The following is a 19,929-nucleotide window of genomic DNA, read 5'->3' on the forward strand; positions in this document are numbered from 1 at the left end:
AAAAAAAAGAAGCCAAGTCGTGGTCTGGCCCTCTCCAATACGCTGTCTTCTCCCCCATTCACTATGCCCTACCCCCCTGGCCCCTCCTTATTTCATGACAGGCCTCCAGGCCTTAGCACGCTCTTTCCTCTGCCCAGAATGCTCTTCCCTTCAGTGTCTGCCTGTACCCCCCACTCCAGAGGCCTTCCCTGAGCACTCTATCTAAAATAGCATCCCCATCCCCCTCTATCCCCTCACCCCATTTTATTGTTCCCTATTTTATGATTTACCTCTATCTGACATATTTGTATCTATTTGGTTTATTGTCGATTTTCCCCAATGGAATGTAAGCTCCATGAGGGCAGGGGCTCTATCTCTAGCCCTTGGAACAGCATCTGGCACAGAGTAAACTAAACACATTTCTTGGATGAATAAATAAATGATTGATTGAATGCTGAATCCACGATTTTCTACCTTGAATCGCTTTGGGCAGGTCATTTCACTTATCTGGAACTTCCGGTGCAAAAGATAGTGCACACCCATCTCATAGGGTTATTGTTTAAACTAAATAACAGTGTGAAAGGAACCGACACATAGTAGGTGCTCAATAAATGACAACAACCATCACGGTTATTATCACCAGGTGTCTCAGGCTCAGTCACCCACTCACTGAGTCCTTGGACACATTGATGGTCTCTCTGGACCTCAGTCAAGAGTACCCATGTCCCACACCGGGATGTATGGTGGATGCCCAGGCAGGGTATGTAAAATACCCAGCAGGGCATCTGAAACACAGTAGGCATTCACCAGGTGGCAGCTACTGCAATTCTGGAGAGTGTAGGATTTGGACACCAGCCCCAGCACTTTCTTATTCTGTGACCTTGGGGAAGCTGCTAAATGTTTCTGAAAAATGGGTATAATGATAGTATCTTCCTCGCAGGTTGTCCTGGGGTTACAATGAGATGGTGCACCTGAAAGGGCTTCACAAAATCCTAAGGAAATGTGCTGTGACACGCGGGACAGGGCCCAGGTATGGGAAGGGACCCTGATAATGCAGGGAGGCAGGACAGAACCGGGAGATGTGCTTGACCCGAGCTCTGAGGTGTGTTGCCGAGGGAGCACACAGTTCAGAAGCCAAGCCCCGATCCAGCCAGGAGTCCTTTACCAAGATGCTCCCACCCCCGCTTTCCTTCCTCTCTGTAGGGCCTCACTGGGGACTTCTGGACAGTTTTGGCAGGAGGAGGTTTCAAGGGAGGCAGGTGACAGCAGCAGGACCCCACAGAAGGCATCTTCCTCTTCAACCTCCTGCCCAATCTGCTTCCTACCCCAAGACCAACCCGGCCTCTTGCCTACCTCCTGGCCAGGCCCTGGGGAAGAAGACCTAGAAGAAAGTTTTAGAGGCAGACAGACTCCTTACATTCCAGCACATGAGAACCTAAGGTCTTCAGAGTGGACCTGGGCCCTCTGACCCCACTGCCACCAGACGCAGAACAGGGCCCCGCTCCCTCCTCAGCCTGTTTCTGGCAGAATCCAGATATGGGCTGCACAAATGACTCAAGCAATAACCCCCAGACTGCAAGCTCCATGATTTTTTGTCTGTTTCAGTCTTTGGTGAGTCCCCAGTACCTAAAACAGTCCCTGGCACTTGGTAAGGCCTTAATAAATATAGGTTGAATAAGTGGTTCCATCAATAAATGAATGAATGAAGCAATGAATCGGTGAATACGTGACGTTCCCTGCAGGCTGGGATTTTTCTGGTATGTTCTTTGATACATGCCCAGTACACAGAATAACACAGGAGGTACCGAGCAAATGTATGTGACCCTATGACTGGTGACTCCTTGGAATGTAATCTCTCTGAAGGCAAGGATTTCCAGAAGTAAAGATCTCTTTGTCTAAGGCTGCATTCCCAGGGCCTAGAACAGTGCATGGGAGCACGGTGGGGTGGAAGCAGAGGGGAATTGGTGGGGTGGGGGTGGGGGGGCGGGGAGTGAATCAGTGAATGAATGAATGAGGCCCCAGCTGTCAGCACAAAGACCAAGAAGAATGAAACACAAACAGGCCACCCTGCCTTAGCTCTGCATGCCTCCCCTCGCCCCGCCTGCCACCACTCACCTCATGGTTTTTTAAATAATTTGTCGATTGTTTTTAATTGTTGAGGCAGTAATACTTGGTTCATGAAACTGCAATATACAGAGAGGTGAAATAAATAGCTTATATATATATAATATATATAATATAGCTGGTTTTAAAATATTCCCTTATCATTGGTGTACTAGGTCACGTGAGTCACGGAAGGTCGATAGCAGCATCCTCCAGAACTGCGAGCAATGCAGGGTCACTTGATTGGACGAGGCCGTCTGTCGTCGGAGGTCGGAGGTCGAGGCGCCGAGAATTCCCGAGGGGCACGCCTTCCCTGCGCGGTGTCTCGGGACAGCTTGCAGCGGACAATAAATAAATGACTGCAAACCAGAGAGCGATTTTTGTTGGAGATTGGGACAGGGACGGGGGATGGGAGAAGAAGGGGAGTTTGGGGGTGGGTACTACTTTCTCTTTGTTTTTCTCTTTTTTTCTTTTTTTTCTTTTTTTTTTTTGTTTTGTTTTGTTTTTGTTTTTGTTTTTGTTTTTGTTTTGTTCTTTGCTTTCAGAACCTTTGGGAAAAAGGACTTTGGTTTCTCAGAGTGTCGTTTTCCTCATTCAAATCCTCCTCTGGGGACAAGTTTAGAGTTGTCGGTTCCTAGAGAGAGACAAGCACCTGTGCGTTGACAACAGTCCCTTCTCGTGAGTCTTTTGTCATAGACAGGGGGTTTCAAGTCAACAATAAAATCCTTATCGCTCCCCCTCCCCCCAAGAGTTTTGGTTCAGTTTTTGTCTTCTTTTAAACACAATGTACAAAAATAGAGCTTCTTCCTAATTTTTCATGTAAAAATATTCCTCTGATGCAGTTCTCTGTGAGTGTGAGTGTGGGCCTGGGGGCAGCCTGGGGGGCTGCGGTGGGGCCAGCCTAGCCTGGGTGCGTGGGGCGGATCCGCCGGGACCTCTTGGTCACCGTGGTGTACTTGAAGGGCTTCTGCAGCTCTGCCTGTCCCTTGGGGTAGCGCTTCATGAAGTGCACGTCCTGCTGGTTCTCCCGGGTCTTGGGACCCTTCCGTGGCCGCCCCTTCTTGGTGAAGCCCACGTACCAGCCAGAGTATTTGGCGGACATCAGGGCTGTGTAGTTGTTCTCCAGGACCTTCTCAATGAACACACACTCCTTGCTGGTGCCATCGGGCTGGAGGAGGCAAGAGAAGAAGGAGGTGAGACAGGGAGGGTGGGTGTGAGGGGCAGGCTGTGTGGCCCGGGTACAGACAGGTGACTGAGGGTTGGCGCAATAGCGTAGAGAGGGCCTGACCTGAGCAACTTCACTTCCTTGGTCTGTGGAGTGGACTTGTCATGTTGGCCCCTGCCTTCTTCCCTGCCAGCCAATTAGGTAATAGATTCCCTCGTCATTCAGGAATCCAGCCCTTCCCCACTCTCTACCCTACAGCCAAGGGCTCCCTGCTAGTACATGAGACCCAGACCTGGCCAATAAAACGTTCCTGTGACTGGGGCAGAGCTGGGCATGTGGTATGAGCCATCCAATCAGAATGTTCCTAAAGACCCCTGTATAAGCAATCCCCAAACACATAGGCTGATTTAAACACGAGGAAAATGTGAGGCTGAAGCAAAGGCAGCCATTTTACCACCATGAGGAGAAACGCCATGTGACAACAAAGCCAACACAGAGAAAGTGAAGCCAAGACGAAGAGAATGAGAGAAATCAAGTTCTGGTCACATCCTTTGGGCTCTGGACCAAGCAGCAGCTGCAGCTCATTACCTCACTGTGATGTGGGCCAATAATGTCTCATTTCCTTTAAAGTAGTTGAGATTATGTTCTGTCACTTGCAACAGAAAGAGTCCCCGCAGATGTGCACAAAACCCGATATAAAGTTAGCTACTGCACTGCCACTCAACCCCACTGCCATATAGTTAATTTCAATTCCATTTAATATGGGATATGGTGCATTTTAAGTGTTTGGTGTGAAGAGGGGTGGGGACCTCCAAAAATACGAGTTTTTACATGGCCAAACGCCGAAGCCTATGCCCTTGGTTCTGAGACTGCAGGCTCCCGAGCAGATGTGTGAACTGCCCAGGAGACAAGGGATGCCAGGCAAGGAGTCAGAAGTTGAATCGACTTGAACGCTTCCTCACGTGACCTCAGGCTAGTTAATTCCACTCTCTAGACCTCGGATTCTTCATCTTACCAAACTGGGACGGCGACCCCTGCGTCACAGAAATGTGAGGAATGACGCTTATAAATGAGCCTCGTACACAGCAGGAACTTGCTAAACTATTTCTGAAAAGCAGGTGGTTCAGATGGTTCTGGCCTCCCTCCCTGGATCGGCTCTGGACAAAGGATGGTGGGAGGCAGGGCTCTGAACCTCCTCCCCGAGACGGCCGGACTGGTCCATGTAGAGGAGTGGGAAGTGCACAGAGTTGGAAGGCCTGAATTAGCAGCACTTGAGTTTCCAACTAACATCTCCAAATTTAGGCCGGGCCCACTCCTCGTTATGGACGGATGCCCCGCCAAGTTGGAAGCCCAGCGGTCTGGCCGTGCGTGGAGACTGAGGTGCGAGTTCCAGCCTTTTGTTTGAAGTGGAAAACAGGCTGGAGCTTCCAGGAACGTTCACCTTTGAGTGGAGGGCAGGCTCGGGCCCTGCAGACAAAGTGCTGAACTTTGCAGAAAGGGACAGGCAGGGTAAGAAAACATTGTCTGGAGGATGAGATCCTTCGAGGAGGCTGCGGAACGGGCAGGGGGTGGGGCTGGAAGACATGTAGGACCCAGAAGACAGTGCGTGTCAGGCAGCACGGGGTGGGGCTGGGCAGTGAGGAACTCTTGTGAGGGAAGTGGGGCTTATGTGCAAGGTAGACGGGAGTGGTCTCTGGGCCCCCCATGGATAATTCTGGAGGCTGCCTATCCAACCTGGGCCCAGGTCCTTTGGCCAGTTTCCATGGAACAGTGACAGCAAACTGAGCAAAGCCTCTACCGTGCTGTTTCCCCATCACAGAATGCCTGCCACTGCCTGGAAGACTGCTTTCGTCCTCCAAGGTTCCGCTCAGTAACCACTTCCTCCAGGAAGCTTTCCTTCACTGCCTTCTATCTCCCTGGGCATTTCCTCTTCTTCCTTTAAGACTCCATTCAAGCATCCAGTTTGAGTGGATTCACATACTCCATCTTCTTCCCTTGGCACCCATTCCTCCTCCCGCGCCCCAACAGAGCAATTCCATATCTGCCTGCCTCCTCACTAGCCCAAGAGCTTGAGCAGGTCAGGACCACTTGTCAGCTGCCCGCAGGGCTCAGCACAGGTCCGGGCACCCAGAGCATTTGTGGTCGAACGAATGAAGGGTTTTGGGATAGACTCACCAAAGGGCTTTCCTCTAAAAGAAAGTAGCCTTTGCGTCCCAGACCCCTCACTAATGTTCCAGAGACAGTCAGTCATGAGCTGTGAGAGGCCCTCCTAGGGGATGTGCTGAGAAGGGGACACAGCGAGCAGAGGGCCAGGCCCACTTGGTCTCCCTCCTCATTCATTCACTTATTCCTTTAGCATTTATCGATTGTCAATTATAGGCCAGACATTTCCAGATGCATTATTTCATTTAATCCTCTCGACTTGCTGAGGTAGACTCTCTCTCCGCGAGAAGAAAAGGGTAAAATGGCTTGCCCAAGGTCATGGGGCTTGTAAGAGGCAGAGCCGGCTTTTAACCTGCATTTGCCACTGCAGCTCATTTCTCCTCTGTCCAGTTCCGGAGAGGTCCGTGAGGAGAAAGGGTATGGAAGAGCGGGCACCAACTATCAAGGCACCTCACCTCCCCAGGGCCCACACAGCCACCATCAGCATGAAGCAAGGTCTCGGATGTGCAAGGAGCTAGCACATGTGCTTGTACAGGTTTGGGGTTACTTATGAGAGCCCAAATTCCCAGCACCCGAGACCTCAGGAGCTCCTTGGGAGGAGCCATGGTGCCAGTGACGGTCATAAGTTCCCCCCATGAACTCAGACATAGCAGATATGAAGTTAAATGGCAGGCTGCACCTGGGCTTGACCCTCACCTCTGCTCCTGACTACCTCCAAGGTCCTGCTTATTGCCTGCAAAGGTTTTTTAAAAACAAACACAAAAACAAAAACCCGTGCTTGGGCTTCACCCCCAAAAATGCTGACTCAATTGGTTCGGGCAAGGCAGATCATCAGTATTTGCGGAGTGAGTGAATATCCCATCCCAGGACCTGGGTGATTAAGTAGAATTTGAGCGTCTCTCCCTGCCCACTACCTCCAACCTCCTCCTTTCCAAACCGGAGTCTCATTCCTTCTATTTGATCTGAAGACCAAATCCTGATGACATCATTTGGCCCCTAGATCCAGTCTAACTTGAAGCTACAACTACCCCCTGGACATTTTAAGTTTTGTCAGCCAAAAGAATTCCTTTTTCGCTTAAGGCCTTTTGAGTTGGGTTTCAGTCATCTACAAATGAAACAGTCCTCACAAAGATGGGGTGGTGGGCAGGGTACCCCTCTGCCCTGAAAGGTCTGGGGCCGTATGTTGCCTCAGCCCAAAGAGGGTTCACCAGGGATCACACAGGGGATTGGGTTGAATAGTCAGAGACGGGGAGGTGGGGGGAATGCCTGGCACACAGTGCTTCATACTTAGCAACTGTTTATGGAATGAAAGGGTGTACTCCTTCCCAGGAGTGGGATGGTTGTGGGGTCCAGAAAGGTGACAAGAAGAAAAGGGGCTGCCTGAGCACGCAGGGGCTCAGCGCAGAGCCTTGGTGTGTGATTGTTACAACAGAGAAGCTACAGCCGGGGTCCAGAACATCTGAATGGTCTCTGTTGGGGGCTCAACGCACGTGCCCTACCAGGGCCAAAGACGTGCAAGGTTGGCACCCATGGCCAAGACCACCCAAGAAAGCTATCCTGTTAGGCCACTCCAAAGGAGCCAGAGCCTAAGCTGAGGCCACAAAGGTCCTCCTTCCCACAGGTGAGGGAGTAATGTCATGGCCTGGCTTCAAAGGGAAAGGGAAGGAATATTTAACAAGTGCCAGTAAATGCCAGCACGATCACTGCCATTTTACAGAGGAGAACACTGAGGCTCAGCAGTTAGGGCACTTGACTCCCCGGCCTGACGTGAATAATTCTGGCGGTAGGTTAAGACCAACCTCGGAAAGCATGAACTATTTTTCTACTTCTTTGGTGGGTGCTTCTGAGAGGCCAGGTACACAGAGCATGGATGGCTGGACCCAGAATCAGCCATCGGTGAGCTCTCAATCTAACTGGGAGGCATAGGCACACAGACAAACGTGACAACTCAGGTTAGCAATAGGTGACAGAGGACTGTGTGAGGGACTGTGGGCTCCAGGGTGGGTGTGCTGTACAAGGGGCCAGGGAAGCAAGAAGCTGTTGAAGGCTGAGCAGGACTCGGGGCAGATAGAGGGAAGGGCAACCTGGGCAGAGGGAACGGCTTGTACACAGCCGGAAGTTCCCGTCCACGGGGGTGGCAGTTCGCAGTGTTATGTGTCTATGGCTTAAGAATGTGAGGATGGGTGGCAGGGCGGTGAGGCCAGGGAGACCCCCCCTCCCAGGGCCTTGTGTGTCTGTGTGCCTCCCCAGAGAGTGTGGCCTTTCTCTGGTAGATGGTAGATGGTGCGGACCCAGGGATGGGTTTTGACAGGAGTTGGGGTGGAGGACAGGGGTTGCGCTTTAGAAAGCTGACGGTGGTTAGTGAGCAAAGGCAAAAGCCTGAGGCTAGCAGCCCTAGGGCAGCTGGGGCAAAGTATGAGGTCAGAACAGAGGCAGTGGCAGCAGTGAAGGACGGAGGGGTAACCCCAGGACCTTGGCCCCTGACTGCCTAGGAGGCTGTGATGGAACAGCACCCCAAGAGCCTGTGGCTTTTTGCCCCGGGGGGCGAGAGGCAGTAAGGGGAACTGAGCTAGGCAGAGGCCAACAGGGGGCCTGCCCAGGGCCATCCTGGGGCAGGTGGATTTGGGGGGCATCCTCGGGGCCAGCCCAGAAGACGGACGCCTGTACGGGGATGGGGGAGCTGCCGCGAGGTGGGGGGCGGGAAGGAGGGGGCCCTCCCTGGGCTGCGCGGAGCCGGCAGAGCCAGCGCCAGCTGAACCGTCCCCAATATTAATGACGGGAGAGAGGGCGAGGGGGCAGGAAATCGGAGCCGGCTCCTGTGGAAGCGGTGACTCAGCGGCCAGCCGGCGGGCGGGCAGGCGGGCGGTGGGCGGCCGGCGGCGGGGAGCGGGGCTGCTCTTTTGACCCCAGCACGGCCCTCCTGGGGTCAAGCTGCCGGGAAGCGCGCAGACGGGATGGGGGGGGGGGGCGGGGGCGCGGGCACCGGGCACGGCGGGCTGCCGCGCGCCCCTCCTGGAAGCCGCGAGCAAAGGAAGCCGAGCGTCCAGCCGCGGGCAGGTTGGGCCTGGGAGGCGGCCCGGGCGGGCAGGAGAACAAAGCGCCTGACGCGGGGCCGGGCAGCGCCGCCACAGGAAACGCACGGCCAGGCCAGGGGACCCGGCGCCCGGCCCGCCCCTGCCCCGATCCCCTCGCCGGCCGGCCGGCCAGCCGCCCCGGGACGCGGAAAGTGAATCACTAATTAAAACCACTCCCGGGCGTCCCGGGGCCGCGCTCGGCCGATTACTATTATTGTGCTCGGTGAGCGAGCGGCTTCAGTCGGTGTGGGCAGTGCGGCTGGAACCTCTGCCTTCCAAGCTGGGCTTTGAATCCCCGCCCAGCTGTAGTGTGGGACCCGGGACAAGTGCCTGGGCGGGGGCCAAGCCTCGGCTTTCTCATCTGCGAAGTGAGGATGGTAGTGGTACGGCCCTCGTGGGATTATTTGGGAGTATTTTTTGCACAGTGCCTGGCAGAAAGTAGGTGCTCAATTAACAGAAGCTTTTGGTCCTGTTATTATTAACAAATAATAAGCAACAATACTCTGGCCTGTGACACGCTCCCCAGCCACTAGGGTGTGGAGGAGGGGAAGAAGGGGAAGAGGGGAAGAGTTGGAGGTCTCAGGGAAACGAAACTATGTGTTATTACAGGAATTGGGGAAAGAGGAAAGAAAAGAGAAAAGGAATAGGAAGGGGAGGGGAGGGGAGGGGGGGGGAGGGGAGGGGAGGGAAGGGAAGGGAAGGGAAGGGAAGGGAAGGGAAGGGAAGGGAAGGGGAGGCCGGCCGCATCCCTGTTCCTAGACAGCAGGTGCATGTAGGCAGGGAGCCCCCAAAACCCCTCGAAGTCTACACCCAGCAGGAGGGATCAGGACCCTACATGCTCCCTAAAGTCATAGCCGTGGGTACCTTTGCCTGGTAGGCTATGATACAGTGGCAGAGAAGGGGCTAAAGGAAAAGGGTACAGCTGGAATCTCATACACACACATATTCCCCCCCACCCCCTGCCGTTTTCCCTTTGGGGCTGACAGGGCCCCCAGCACTCCATGCCAGCTACCCAGGGATGCCAGGGAGATAACACCCAGGGAATCCCAGACCATCACTCACCTTCCCCACGAGCTTGCCTTTCCGGTTCATACACAGGTAGAATTCCGTCTCCTTGCCCTTGATCCGGACTTGACTACCGAAGGTGTCTGTCTCCACTAGGAGCTGGGCTTCGAAAGGCAGAAGGAGAACAAGACACATTTTTTTTACCAGGGGCAAAGATCCCTGACCCTGTCCCTGGACCCTCACTGCTCCAACATCAGGCATGAGGGAGGCATCTAACAGGTCTCATTGGAGCACCCTGCCCCTTGGACACATGAGACTGTCCATCATTTGTTCTCTACCCCCAGCCTCTGTCGACGCCACTCGGCACCTAGATGGCTCCAGCTGGAGGGTTGTTCTGCCCCTTGCGGCTAAACACCAGTGTGCCCTTCTCCCCTCATCACCCACCCTCACCAGCCCCTCACCTCTGTTCCCCAAAACAGGACAGACAGCCACATGAATAACCTCAGAGAAGTAGCAGTCTCTGGAACGAGGGGACAGACAAACGCACGCGAGTTTGCACGGGTACTCACGCACACTGCCTTGGGGGACATCAAGCTACCTCCCCCAAAATTTAGGTCAAAGGCCCCTTCCCCCAGGGCAAACATCTAGAACCCCTGCTAGTGTCCCCTCCCCACTCCACACTTTTGCCACTTGAAGTGGGGAAGGTCCAGGGAGGGGAGGTTCAAGGCCCCTGGGAAATGAAGGCTCTCTTCAGGATATTCTACTTTCTTTAGTCAAGGCCACCAAGGCTGAAAGGTGGCTAACTTCCAGGAGCCCAGAAGTCCCCATCAGGACCCAGTATCTATCCCCTGATCTGGAGTAGGAGACCCCACACTAAACCATCCATTCTCCACAGAGCCTCCCTCAGGAGAGGGGTGTCCAGAGCTAATGCCCCAAGCCCTGACTGAGAACATCAAATGATCAAAGGGTGACTGTCCCTTGAATAGGCAAGCTGTGTCCAGACCCCTCTCTGTCCCTCTGTCAATTCATATTCTCTCACCAGTAAGGTGCTGTGTGACTTTCGTAGGCCATGTACCCTCTCTGAGCTCTCTCTCCTCTCTGGACTCGAATTCCTGTGCCTGATTCCCTCCCCAGCATCTCCTCCCACTGCTGCCTTCTTTGCCTATGACCCCCCCCCCCCAATTCTCACCCTCCCATCTCTGAGCCTTTGCTTCCCAGCACCTGCCCCTCCCTCACCCGCAAACTTTTAATTTCAGTGACAAGGGACTTACTTCTCCATAACAAAAATCATAGCCCTAAATACGGCATCTTTGGAGCCACAAAGAGTGTACCTCAGTGCCCCTAAAATACACTAGGTATGATTTTAATAAAAAAATTTAAAAATATATACCCTGGTGCCCTGCTGTGAAAATTAAAACCATCTGGAACTCAGGATTTCCAATAATTAATCTAGCCCTCCTTTGACACCACTACTAATTAAAATATGATACCCCACCTTTCCAAGCAAAATAAGAAGAATTTACATAAAATTTAAAGATCTAACAAGAATTCAGTAATTCTAGAAACAGGGAGGGAGCGGGAGGCACATTCTTCTCTCCACCTTCCCCCATCCCTAGTAAACACTGAATGGAGAACATTAAGCAACGGTGAGATAGGGGGTTATGAGCCCTGCATCCTCCCTGCTCCCCTTTAATTCAAACTCCCTATAACTCTCCCTGGGAACCCAGGGTCAAATATCAGAGCAGCCCGGGGCCTGCTTTCTGCATCTGCCCCACACAGGATGGAGGTTGTGGGGGTTCAAGAGGGTCTCCAATCCCAGGAGCTTCTAAAGAAGCCAGCACATGTTAAGGGAAAGGCGAGAGCTTTGGAATGGACAGAGCTGGGTATAAATCCCTGGCCCCACTTGCCAACTGTATGACCCTGGGCCTCAGTTTCCTCATCTGTAAAATGGGTATAATCAACCCTAATCTTCAAAAGTTATTGTGAGGATTCCACAACATGAAGGCAGAAGGGCTTAGTCCCTTGTACTCAGAAGCCAGGTAAGGCAAGTAACTATTGTTTACATTTCTTAATAACTGCAAAACAAAACTGTTTTCCCCTAACACACACACACACACACACACACACACACACACACACACACATACACAAACGCATGCGCGTGCACCATAGTGGGAAAAAATCAGATGTGTGTAAAAGGGCAGAATAGAGCCAGACTTGCCTCCCCAGGCACGCCCTCTGACCTGAACTTCTTCAGCATCCTCCAGGGTAGCAGGCATCTCACACTGAGAAGTGAGTGCATCAGGAAATGCCTTGGGCTGGGACTTATGGGGTCTGATCATTGCCATGCTGGGCTGTGTGATCCTGAGTAAGTCACAGCCCCCTCTGAGTCTCAGTCTCCTTACCTGTGCAAGGTGGGGGGTGGGGGGGGTGGGGTCAAGCCTATTCTGATTCTCTCCCGGATTGGGGCAGAGCCTTGAAGAGGGGTAGAAATGGGAGGCAGCATGTAGGAAGGGGATTAGGCCCCAGGACCGCAGCCCAGGCAACCCCAAGGCAACCCCAGACCTCTCTGTCTGCCCCTCTCCCCGCATGTGCCTAGACCTCCGTCCTCAGAACATTTCCTACCGTTCTTGCTCCCACGTGAGCCCACTGAAGTCACACATCACCACGAGCTGGGGTGTCTCTGTCCCCATTTTACAGTTTAGGAAACTGAGGTTCAAAGGAGCAACTCAGCAGGTCTACCTGACTTTCTGATGGGGCCTGGGCTCCAGGGCAGGGCCCCTAACTCTGGGGAGATGTAGTTCCCTGCCCCCCAACCCCCAGTGCTCGTAAGCCACAGCCCAGCACAGGAAGCCCCGGCCTTTGCCTGAGCTGTCCCAAAGGCCTAGGGCTGGAGCTGGGCTGCACCTCCACCCCCACAAACCTCGCTACCCCCACTCCAGCCTGGGGAAGGTCTGCTCCAGATGCCATGCCAGGGAGCCAGCAGTCTGTTCTCCCCGACCACAGCAAGCCTTGCAGTGACCTAGACTCCACTCAGCGCATGACATAATGAGGAGGGAGCTGGGCCAGAATTATGTAAAGTCTGTGGGGAGTAATAGCGGCAGCAATTCTCAGAAAGAGAGAGAGAAAGAGAGACAGATGGAGAGAGAGACCCCACCCACCCAGGCCAGGTTTGCTCTAGAGCCTACCTCATCCTCAGCATCACGCTCCCCCTTCTCATGACCCAAGCCCCCAACATGCAGCTCTCGGGAGCTAAAGACTTCTTCTGGGCTCAGTTCCATTCTTGAGGCCTGTACCAGGCCAGGCAGGAGGAGTCTGGAACTTTATCTGGCTCCACTCATCAGACCTCCTCTCCAGGCATCCCCTCCAGACTGCACAACTCAACAGCCTCCTCCCTCTGCCAGAGAGATCCTTTAAAAATATAAAATTAATTCTCTCTCGTCCCTGCTAGAGGCCTCCTAAGTGATCTCCAACTCGCTGAAAATCCAGCCTCTTCATGGGGACCCATATGGGACACATGCTCTGGCCCCTGCTGACCATTCCTACATCCCAACCTCACTCACAGCCCTCCAGTCAGCAAGCCTCCTTGCTATTCCTCTCTGACATACCAAGCACACTTCCACCTCAGGGCCTTTGCACTTGCTGTTCCCTCTACCTGGATCTTCCCACAGCAGCTTCTCTTCTCTTAGGTTGCCACTCAAATGTCACCCCCTGAGAGAGGCCTTTCCTGGCCACACGGTCCAATGTCATACCACCCTCCCCAGTCCAGCTCTACCCACCCCCTGCTCCATTTTCCTTAGAGCTCTTCTCCAAGTTGTCTTAGTTGCTACCTTTTTAGATTGTCTGTCTCTATTTACCGGAAGGTAAGCTCCACCAGAGCAAGGGCTTATCTGTCTTATTCACCACTGTGATTTCTAGCCCCTAGCCCAAACTTGGCCTGTAGTAAATGACCAATGAGTAAATTTTAGTAAATGCATAAATGGCTTTGTGAAGTAGATATGAGTAATACTATTTAAGGGTTAAAGAAAGCAAGGTGAAGGGAGGTGAAGGGACTTGCCCAAAGGCACACAGCTGGTCAAAGTGGGGCAGATGCTGGGAGCCAGTGTGACGCCACAGTCAACACCCTTGGCCACGCTGCTCCCCACTGGTGTCCTCCAGTGCTACTCCTGCTCTCGCTAGAACCCGGAGCTCCCACCCACCCGTCCCCAGGCTCAGGAGACTCGCTGTGTGACAAAGGGAAAAACCCTCTTCCTCTCTGGGCCAGGCCTAGTGACCTCCGAGTCACTGGCTTTCAGTTCCGCCCTTCTAGAAAGTATCAGTAACTAACATTTATTTGGAGCTTATAATGTCGTGGCCACTGTTCTAACTCCCCTCTATGCATCCTGTCACTTAAAACATCCTTACAATAATCTCCTGAGGTTAGAACTGTTATCCTCATCCCCATATTACAGGTGAGAAAACTGAGTGCCAAGGTGACACAGCGACAGAGGTACAACCCAGGCAGGCTAACTCACAAGACTTGGTCTCGCCCTGTCCACCCCTCGCTTTACCCTTCCTCTGCAGCCGTTCCTTTCCTGGGGCAGTGGGTGAGTAAACCAAGCCAGGGAAGCTCTTTGCTTTGACCTCACTTTCTTGAGGCAGAAGGCTATAGGTAGAGATGCCCACAGAGCCCTTTCTATAAAAAAACACCCATGACACTGGCAGAGTCACTCCAGAGGTAGTCTGAGGCAGACGAGAGATTCAGAGGTATGCAGAATGCGACAGACATCACGCAGACCAGCCATGGTGGAGAAAAGGCAAGTGACGTTGACTGACTGATTGATTGATTCCAGTGTGATTCCCTAGTGGGGCCTCCCAACATGTGATCCAGGGCCTCACTTGGAAGACTTTTGGCTTGAAGGGTAGGAAACAGCAGGGAAAGACACAGAGAGGCAGCCAGAAACCAGAGAGAAACACAGTACAAAGAGAGACACAGGAGACAGGAACCAAAGAGAGGAAACCCGAGAGAACAAAGCTGGAGAATGGGGATTTCTTTTTCCCCAGCCTCAGGCTAAAACCCCCCAAGACCTGCAAGAGCAGTACGGGAGCCAGGAGCCACCTGGACCTTGCATGAGGTGACCAGCAGCTGGCTCACCACTACGGTTCCAGTGCTGACTGCATGCTGGCCACTGTCCAGGTGTCCTCCAGAGAGGAAATGTCCTTGCCACAAAAGGCACTGGGAGGTCATAGCAAATCAGTCTTCCCTTCCTCCCTTCTGAAGGTGGACCAGGTCGACAGGAAGGGGTGGGGAAAAAGATGCTTTCTGGAGATGTCTCCACATCACTGTCTACACACACACACACACACACACACACACACACACAGAGCCTTTCTCCCAAAGTCCCCTTCTCCTAAAGTCCCCCAAGGAGGTTTGCAGGCCACGTGGGCTTGCTGGAAAGGAACAGGGAAAAAAAAATCAATAGGATTGATCAGGAGCTATATTTAATCCCAGCCATAGCTCTAGTATGGTCATTTCAGCTGCAGAGTCAGCGAGGTGTGGGGGATCACTCCTCACTGGGGACAGAAGTTATGGGACATGAGCTCAAAGGGCAGGGGTTTTAATGCCCCTTCCCAGCTGCAAAAGCCCTAGGGGAAGCCAGGTCTGTGGCTCGCTGTATCCCCACCGCACGACACAGAGCTGGCAGGCTGGAAGGATGGGAGGGAGGACGAGAGGACAGCAGAGGAGAGGCAAGGAGCACTAATTTGCCAAGTATCTTCTGAGTGCCTGAGCTCTGTGTCAGGCACCTGCCCCAGGGGGAGCACTCCCAGATGCACACATGGCTCGTCCATGCATTCACTGGGCTCAAGTGTCTACTGAGCACCTGCTTGTGGTTGGCTCTGTGCATGGTGATACAGCAGCAGACAAAATAGACAAAAGCCTCCTACCTCGAGGAGCTTGCATTGTAACAGGAGAGACAGAGAGCAAATAGCCAAATACATAATAGAATATCTAGTAGCAATAAGTGCTAGGAACAAAAATATGCCCAGGAGGAGACAGAGACGGGAAGTCTCTGATAAGAAGAAAATTGAACAGAAGCCTGAGTGAAGTCAGGGAGCAAGCCATGAGGGTGTCTGGGAGAAGAGCCTCATCAGGTCAAGAGAACAGCAAATGCAAAGGGCCTTAGCCGGGGACATGTTTGGCATGGTCCGGGGATGGCAGGGAGGGGCTGGGGCCGGAGCTGTGTGGGCAAGGAAGGGGCAGTGCAGCCAAGGCTTGAGTGGTAGCCAGGAGCCAGGCCATTCCGCGCTTTCCTGCTGACCCAAGAACTGGGATTTTAATCTCAGTAAGACAAGCGCCTTTGACAATGCTGTGACACAGTCTCACATCTCAGACTGCTATGTGGAGAAGGGGCTATGGGCGTCAGACTCAGAGAGTAGGGGGTCCCTGCTGCTCGTTTCTCCACCACAGCCCTCCAGCAGATGCCAGAGCGAAGGAAATGCAGACCAGAGGACCCCACCTCACCCCGACTCTTGCCATCTGCTCAGCAAAAGCCCTGGAACACCCCACATGTCTTTCGATGTGAGCCACACAAGTCAGTCCCCGATTATGCTTTGAGTCGCCCCACAATTACTTTATACGTTCATCCAGCAACCTTTAAGTGGGGACCTGCTTTCTGCCAAGCCTTGTACTGGACACGGGGACATGCAGAAGGGTCACTATTTCCAAGGGGCTCACGTTCTCAGAGGGGCAAGGCTGAGCAAGGGACGCAGGAGGCTGGCCCAGCTCAGCAGGCCTATGCCGGGACAGGCTGAGTCCTCATGATCCCGCACAGCAATACCACAGCTGGAGTCACAGACTGATCCATGCCTGAGCTCTCGAGGAAGCCATCGGACTGCTAACTCCACCCCCCGCACCCAGCCCCCATTCATGGTGAAGAAGCCCAGGCTCACGGAGGGAATGAGGAGGACCCAAGGTCACACTTGGAGGTTAGAGAACTAGACTCTTCCTACTCAGAGTCAACCCCTGAGAGGGAGCACGGTCTCTGGCCTGGGAGCAGCTTGAAGGCTGGGACCAGGTGTGTCTTACCACCGGGTCCCCAGGGCTCAGTAATTCTGTGCCGAGTGAGTGAGGGACCCCAGTTCAAACTAAGAAAAGAGCAGACCACACCCAACAAGAAGGTCCAAAGACCCTTCTTCCTCTGGCTGTCTGGCCAGTCCCGCTGCCTGGAATCGTGCTGAAGAAGCCTCTTAAGCCTGCAGCTGACCTGCCAGGGCCCCACTGATGAGTGAGAGAGACAAGGTTCTTTCTGGAAGCCCCAGGAATCAGTTCCTGAGAGGGGAACCTCCACCAGAGCCCAGGATGGCACCCCCACCTCCATACAACAGCACCGAGTTCAAGCAGTTATTACTTATATTTTTGCTTTAATAATCATACAATCTTTGAGCATTAGATATGCTCTCTTTCCCATCACCCCATTTCACAGAAGAGCAAACAGGACCAGAAAGGCTAACTCAGATCCTAGGTCTCAAGCTCGCAAGTGGGGGAGCTAGACTCAAATCTTGTCCAACTCCAGAGTCTACCTGCTCGACTCCTCCAAAGATCACCTTCCTGGCTAACACAGTCCCTCCAGTGGCCTGCCAGGGGCTGTTCCGAGCACAGTCAGTCCTGGGAGACTGGCCTTCTGCAACATGTTGGGTTTGTGCTTACCATTTTTTTTCCCCCAAGTAGAAAAACCGTTTTTTCAAATGAAAACCGGCAGGAATATCCAATCATAGGGTGCATATCAAAGCAGAGTCACCTCCACGCCACCACCCCCGGTGACAGGGTCCCTCCCTGCTCCCTGAGCACAGACTCAGTTGGTCCCAGCCCTCCCCTTCTAAAATGCCAGTTCTGTCACTGTCAGCCCTGCTTCCCACGGCCAAGAGGATCTAATGCCTCCACACCTGGGGCTTAAGTGCATCCATCCCAGAGGCAGGTGGAGTGTGGCTTTCTCACCCTCACTTGGCACGGGAAGAAGTGGAGCCCGGAGCCAGACAAGCTTGCCCCAAGCTCCGCGGGCTGCTCGGTGGCACGGCTGCAACAAAACCCAGGTGTCCTGCATGGTCTGGTGCTGTTTCTTCAACATGGTTACTGCCTACAAGGCAGAGGGGGCCAGGACCAAGAGCCGGAAGGGGAGAGGCTGCTGTAAGAACCCCAGGTGGGCAGGGTGATCAGGTCCTGAGCCACCGGCCTGCCAGGTGTCCCACGACTTAAACCTCCAACTTCCTGGCTCCCATTCTTGGCCAGAGCCTGGCCCACCCGCAGGGCCCTCAGATGCTCTGGGAAAGTTTTAGGGAGTCATGGGGAGACCCTCTTGCAGAGCAGCATGGTGTGGGGGTGTGCTCCCCTCCATGCAGATTTCACCAAAGACTCCTCATGGGGACGGCAGGCCAAGAGCTCCTGGGCAGGGCACCCAGACTAAGGTGGGCCTGTGCCCTGGGCCCGCCCAGAGTCTACCACCTCTGGACGCCATTGAATCTGGGGCCATGAGTGTCTGTCGGGGTTCCAGACTCCATGTGTTCATGGGGATTCTGTTTATACTTGGTGTTTGCCGTAAGTCCCCGACTGCATTATAATTGCACGTAGATGGAAGCCGTGGGCTGCATCATTCTTTCAGCTGCACAGAGTCCCGAGAAGGAGGGAGCAGGCTCTCGGACTGTCCGGGGAGGCCCCCCCCCCCCACCGCCACCGGCCTGGCTGGGGGCTACTGGCTGCCCATCCCCCCACAGGCAGGGCAGGCCCCTAACACAGCCCCATCCTCCAGGCTGGCTTGGCCACATAAATCACCCTCCCAATAATATTTGTATTGATTATCTAGATTGGAAGCCTCAATTGGCTCCATTGTCTCACTTCCTCTCCCAGGGCTCACAGATGGGGTCCCTTCGCCTCATCTGCGTTTCTAATGCGACACTTAAATGAAGCAGCCTCTGCAGTCAGCAGAGCCCCACGCTGCCCTGGGTGTCAGGGGGGTGGAGGAGTGATAAACATATTCCTTGAGAGAGAGTGATTAAATCTGGGGTTTGTGGAGCTGGAGAAGCCAAAACAGGCTAGTTCCTGGATACTCAAAGTGCGGTCCCTGCATACCACCTGGGCGCAGGTTAGAAATGCAGCGCTCAGGCCCCACTCCGGACCCACCAAATCAGTATCAGCATTTAAAAAGGTCCCTGAGTGATTCACAGGCATGTTCATGTTTAAGAAGCACTGCTCTGGTCCAACCCTTGTATTGTACAGATGGGAAACTGAGGCCCAGAGGAGGCGAAGGGCTTGCCTGACGTCACGCAGCAGGTGAGATCCCCTAAGTCTCTGGCTGAGGCAGAGGAAGCAAGAGGCAAGTAACTTCTGGAGTGAGGGGGTGGCCATTTCTGGGCTCCTCTCCCTCCCGAGCTCCTACCTCCTGTCTCAGGGCGTGGACAGATGGCTCAGACCAGAGTCTGACCCCCCTCTACTCTTCCCAGCCTGGAGGGGCCAGTGAGAGCTCCGGGGACTCCCCAGGAGGGCACCCTCCTCCCGCCCGGCCGGCCAGCTGCCCCTTCCCTGGCAGCAAGAGGACAGCAGATCCCAGGGAAAAGCACCACCTGGGTCTGCCCAGCACAGCGGGGGGCACAGAGAGACAGAGGCCCCTGAGAGGCAGCCAGCAGAGGACCTGAGAGAGGTGGGGCGGAGGGACTGGAGAGCTGTGGTCTGAGGGAGGGAGGCAGGGAGGGCAGAGATGGTGGGGAGGTGGGGGGAAGAGGTGGACAGAAACAAAGAGGGGAAGGGATGAGTACCCAGAAGGATAGGAGAAGGACTCAGAGAGAGGGGCCGGTTGAAAGCAGCAGCAGCACCAGCAGCAAGACTGAGAAAGGAAGAAGGGGAAAGAGGGAGGGAGGGAGGGAGGGGAACGGAGGCAGTAAAGAGTGATGGCACAGGGAGAAGGGAGGCAGCTGGCCTGGAGACGGGGAGCCCAGCCCGGCCCAGCCCTGCCCGGCCTGGCCGGCCCCAGCCCCCAGTGACGGTGCAGCTGCCGCACTTGGGCCCTACCATGAGGTCAGTCCTGCCCTGGGGCGGAGGGAAAATAAATGGTGTCCAAGATAAAAGGTCCAAGAAATTATTTGTCTTGTTGTCACGTCTTGACTGCAATGGGCAGGGGCCGGCGGGCAGGCGGGGCATCATCCCAGAAAAGCCTAGGCTGGCAGTCCCACAGTGCATACACAGGACCCCGGTCCCAGCCCCATGCCTTGGCCACCCACAGCCCCGGCTCCCCTGCCCAAGGCCGGGGCCCGGGACACCTCCCACCCAAATCCTGGCCTAAGAAGGCAAGAACCCATGGGGCAAGGTCAGTATTTGCTCAGTGCCTCTCCCAAGATCCACTCCAAGCTCTAGGAAATTGGAGTCCTGTTTCTCTTACTGCTGAGGGTCTTTGTGGGCAGGGGGCCTGGGGA

General features: G+C 54.2%; 1 protein-coding gene across 1 annotated transcript in view; it reads right to left on the reverse strand.

Annotated features, from left to right (window-relative positions):
- Window positions 1–2,921: 2,921 nt before the first annotated feature.
- Window positions 2,922–19,929, reverse strand: part of FGF18 (fibroblast growth factor 18) — a 31,699-nt gene continuing 14,691 nt past the window's right edge. The window contains exons 4-5 of the mRNA XM_030305367.2: window positions 9,547–9,653; window positions 2,922–3,250 (exon numbers count right to left, since the gene is read on the reverse strand). Coding sequence (XP_030161227.1) covers window positions 2,984–3,250; window positions 9,547–9,653 — 374 coding nt within the window. The 3' untranslated portion in view covers window positions 2,922–2,983. The remainder of the gene's footprint in view (window positions 3,251–9,546; window positions 9,654–19,929) is intronic.

This window comes from Lynx canadensis, chromosome A1, assembly GCF_007474595.2.
Source record: "Lynx canadensis isolate LIC74 chromosome A1, mLynCan4.pri.v2, whole genome shotgun sequence".
NCBI lineage: Eukaryota > Metazoa > Chordata > Mammalia > Carnivora > Felidae > Lynx > Lynx canadensis.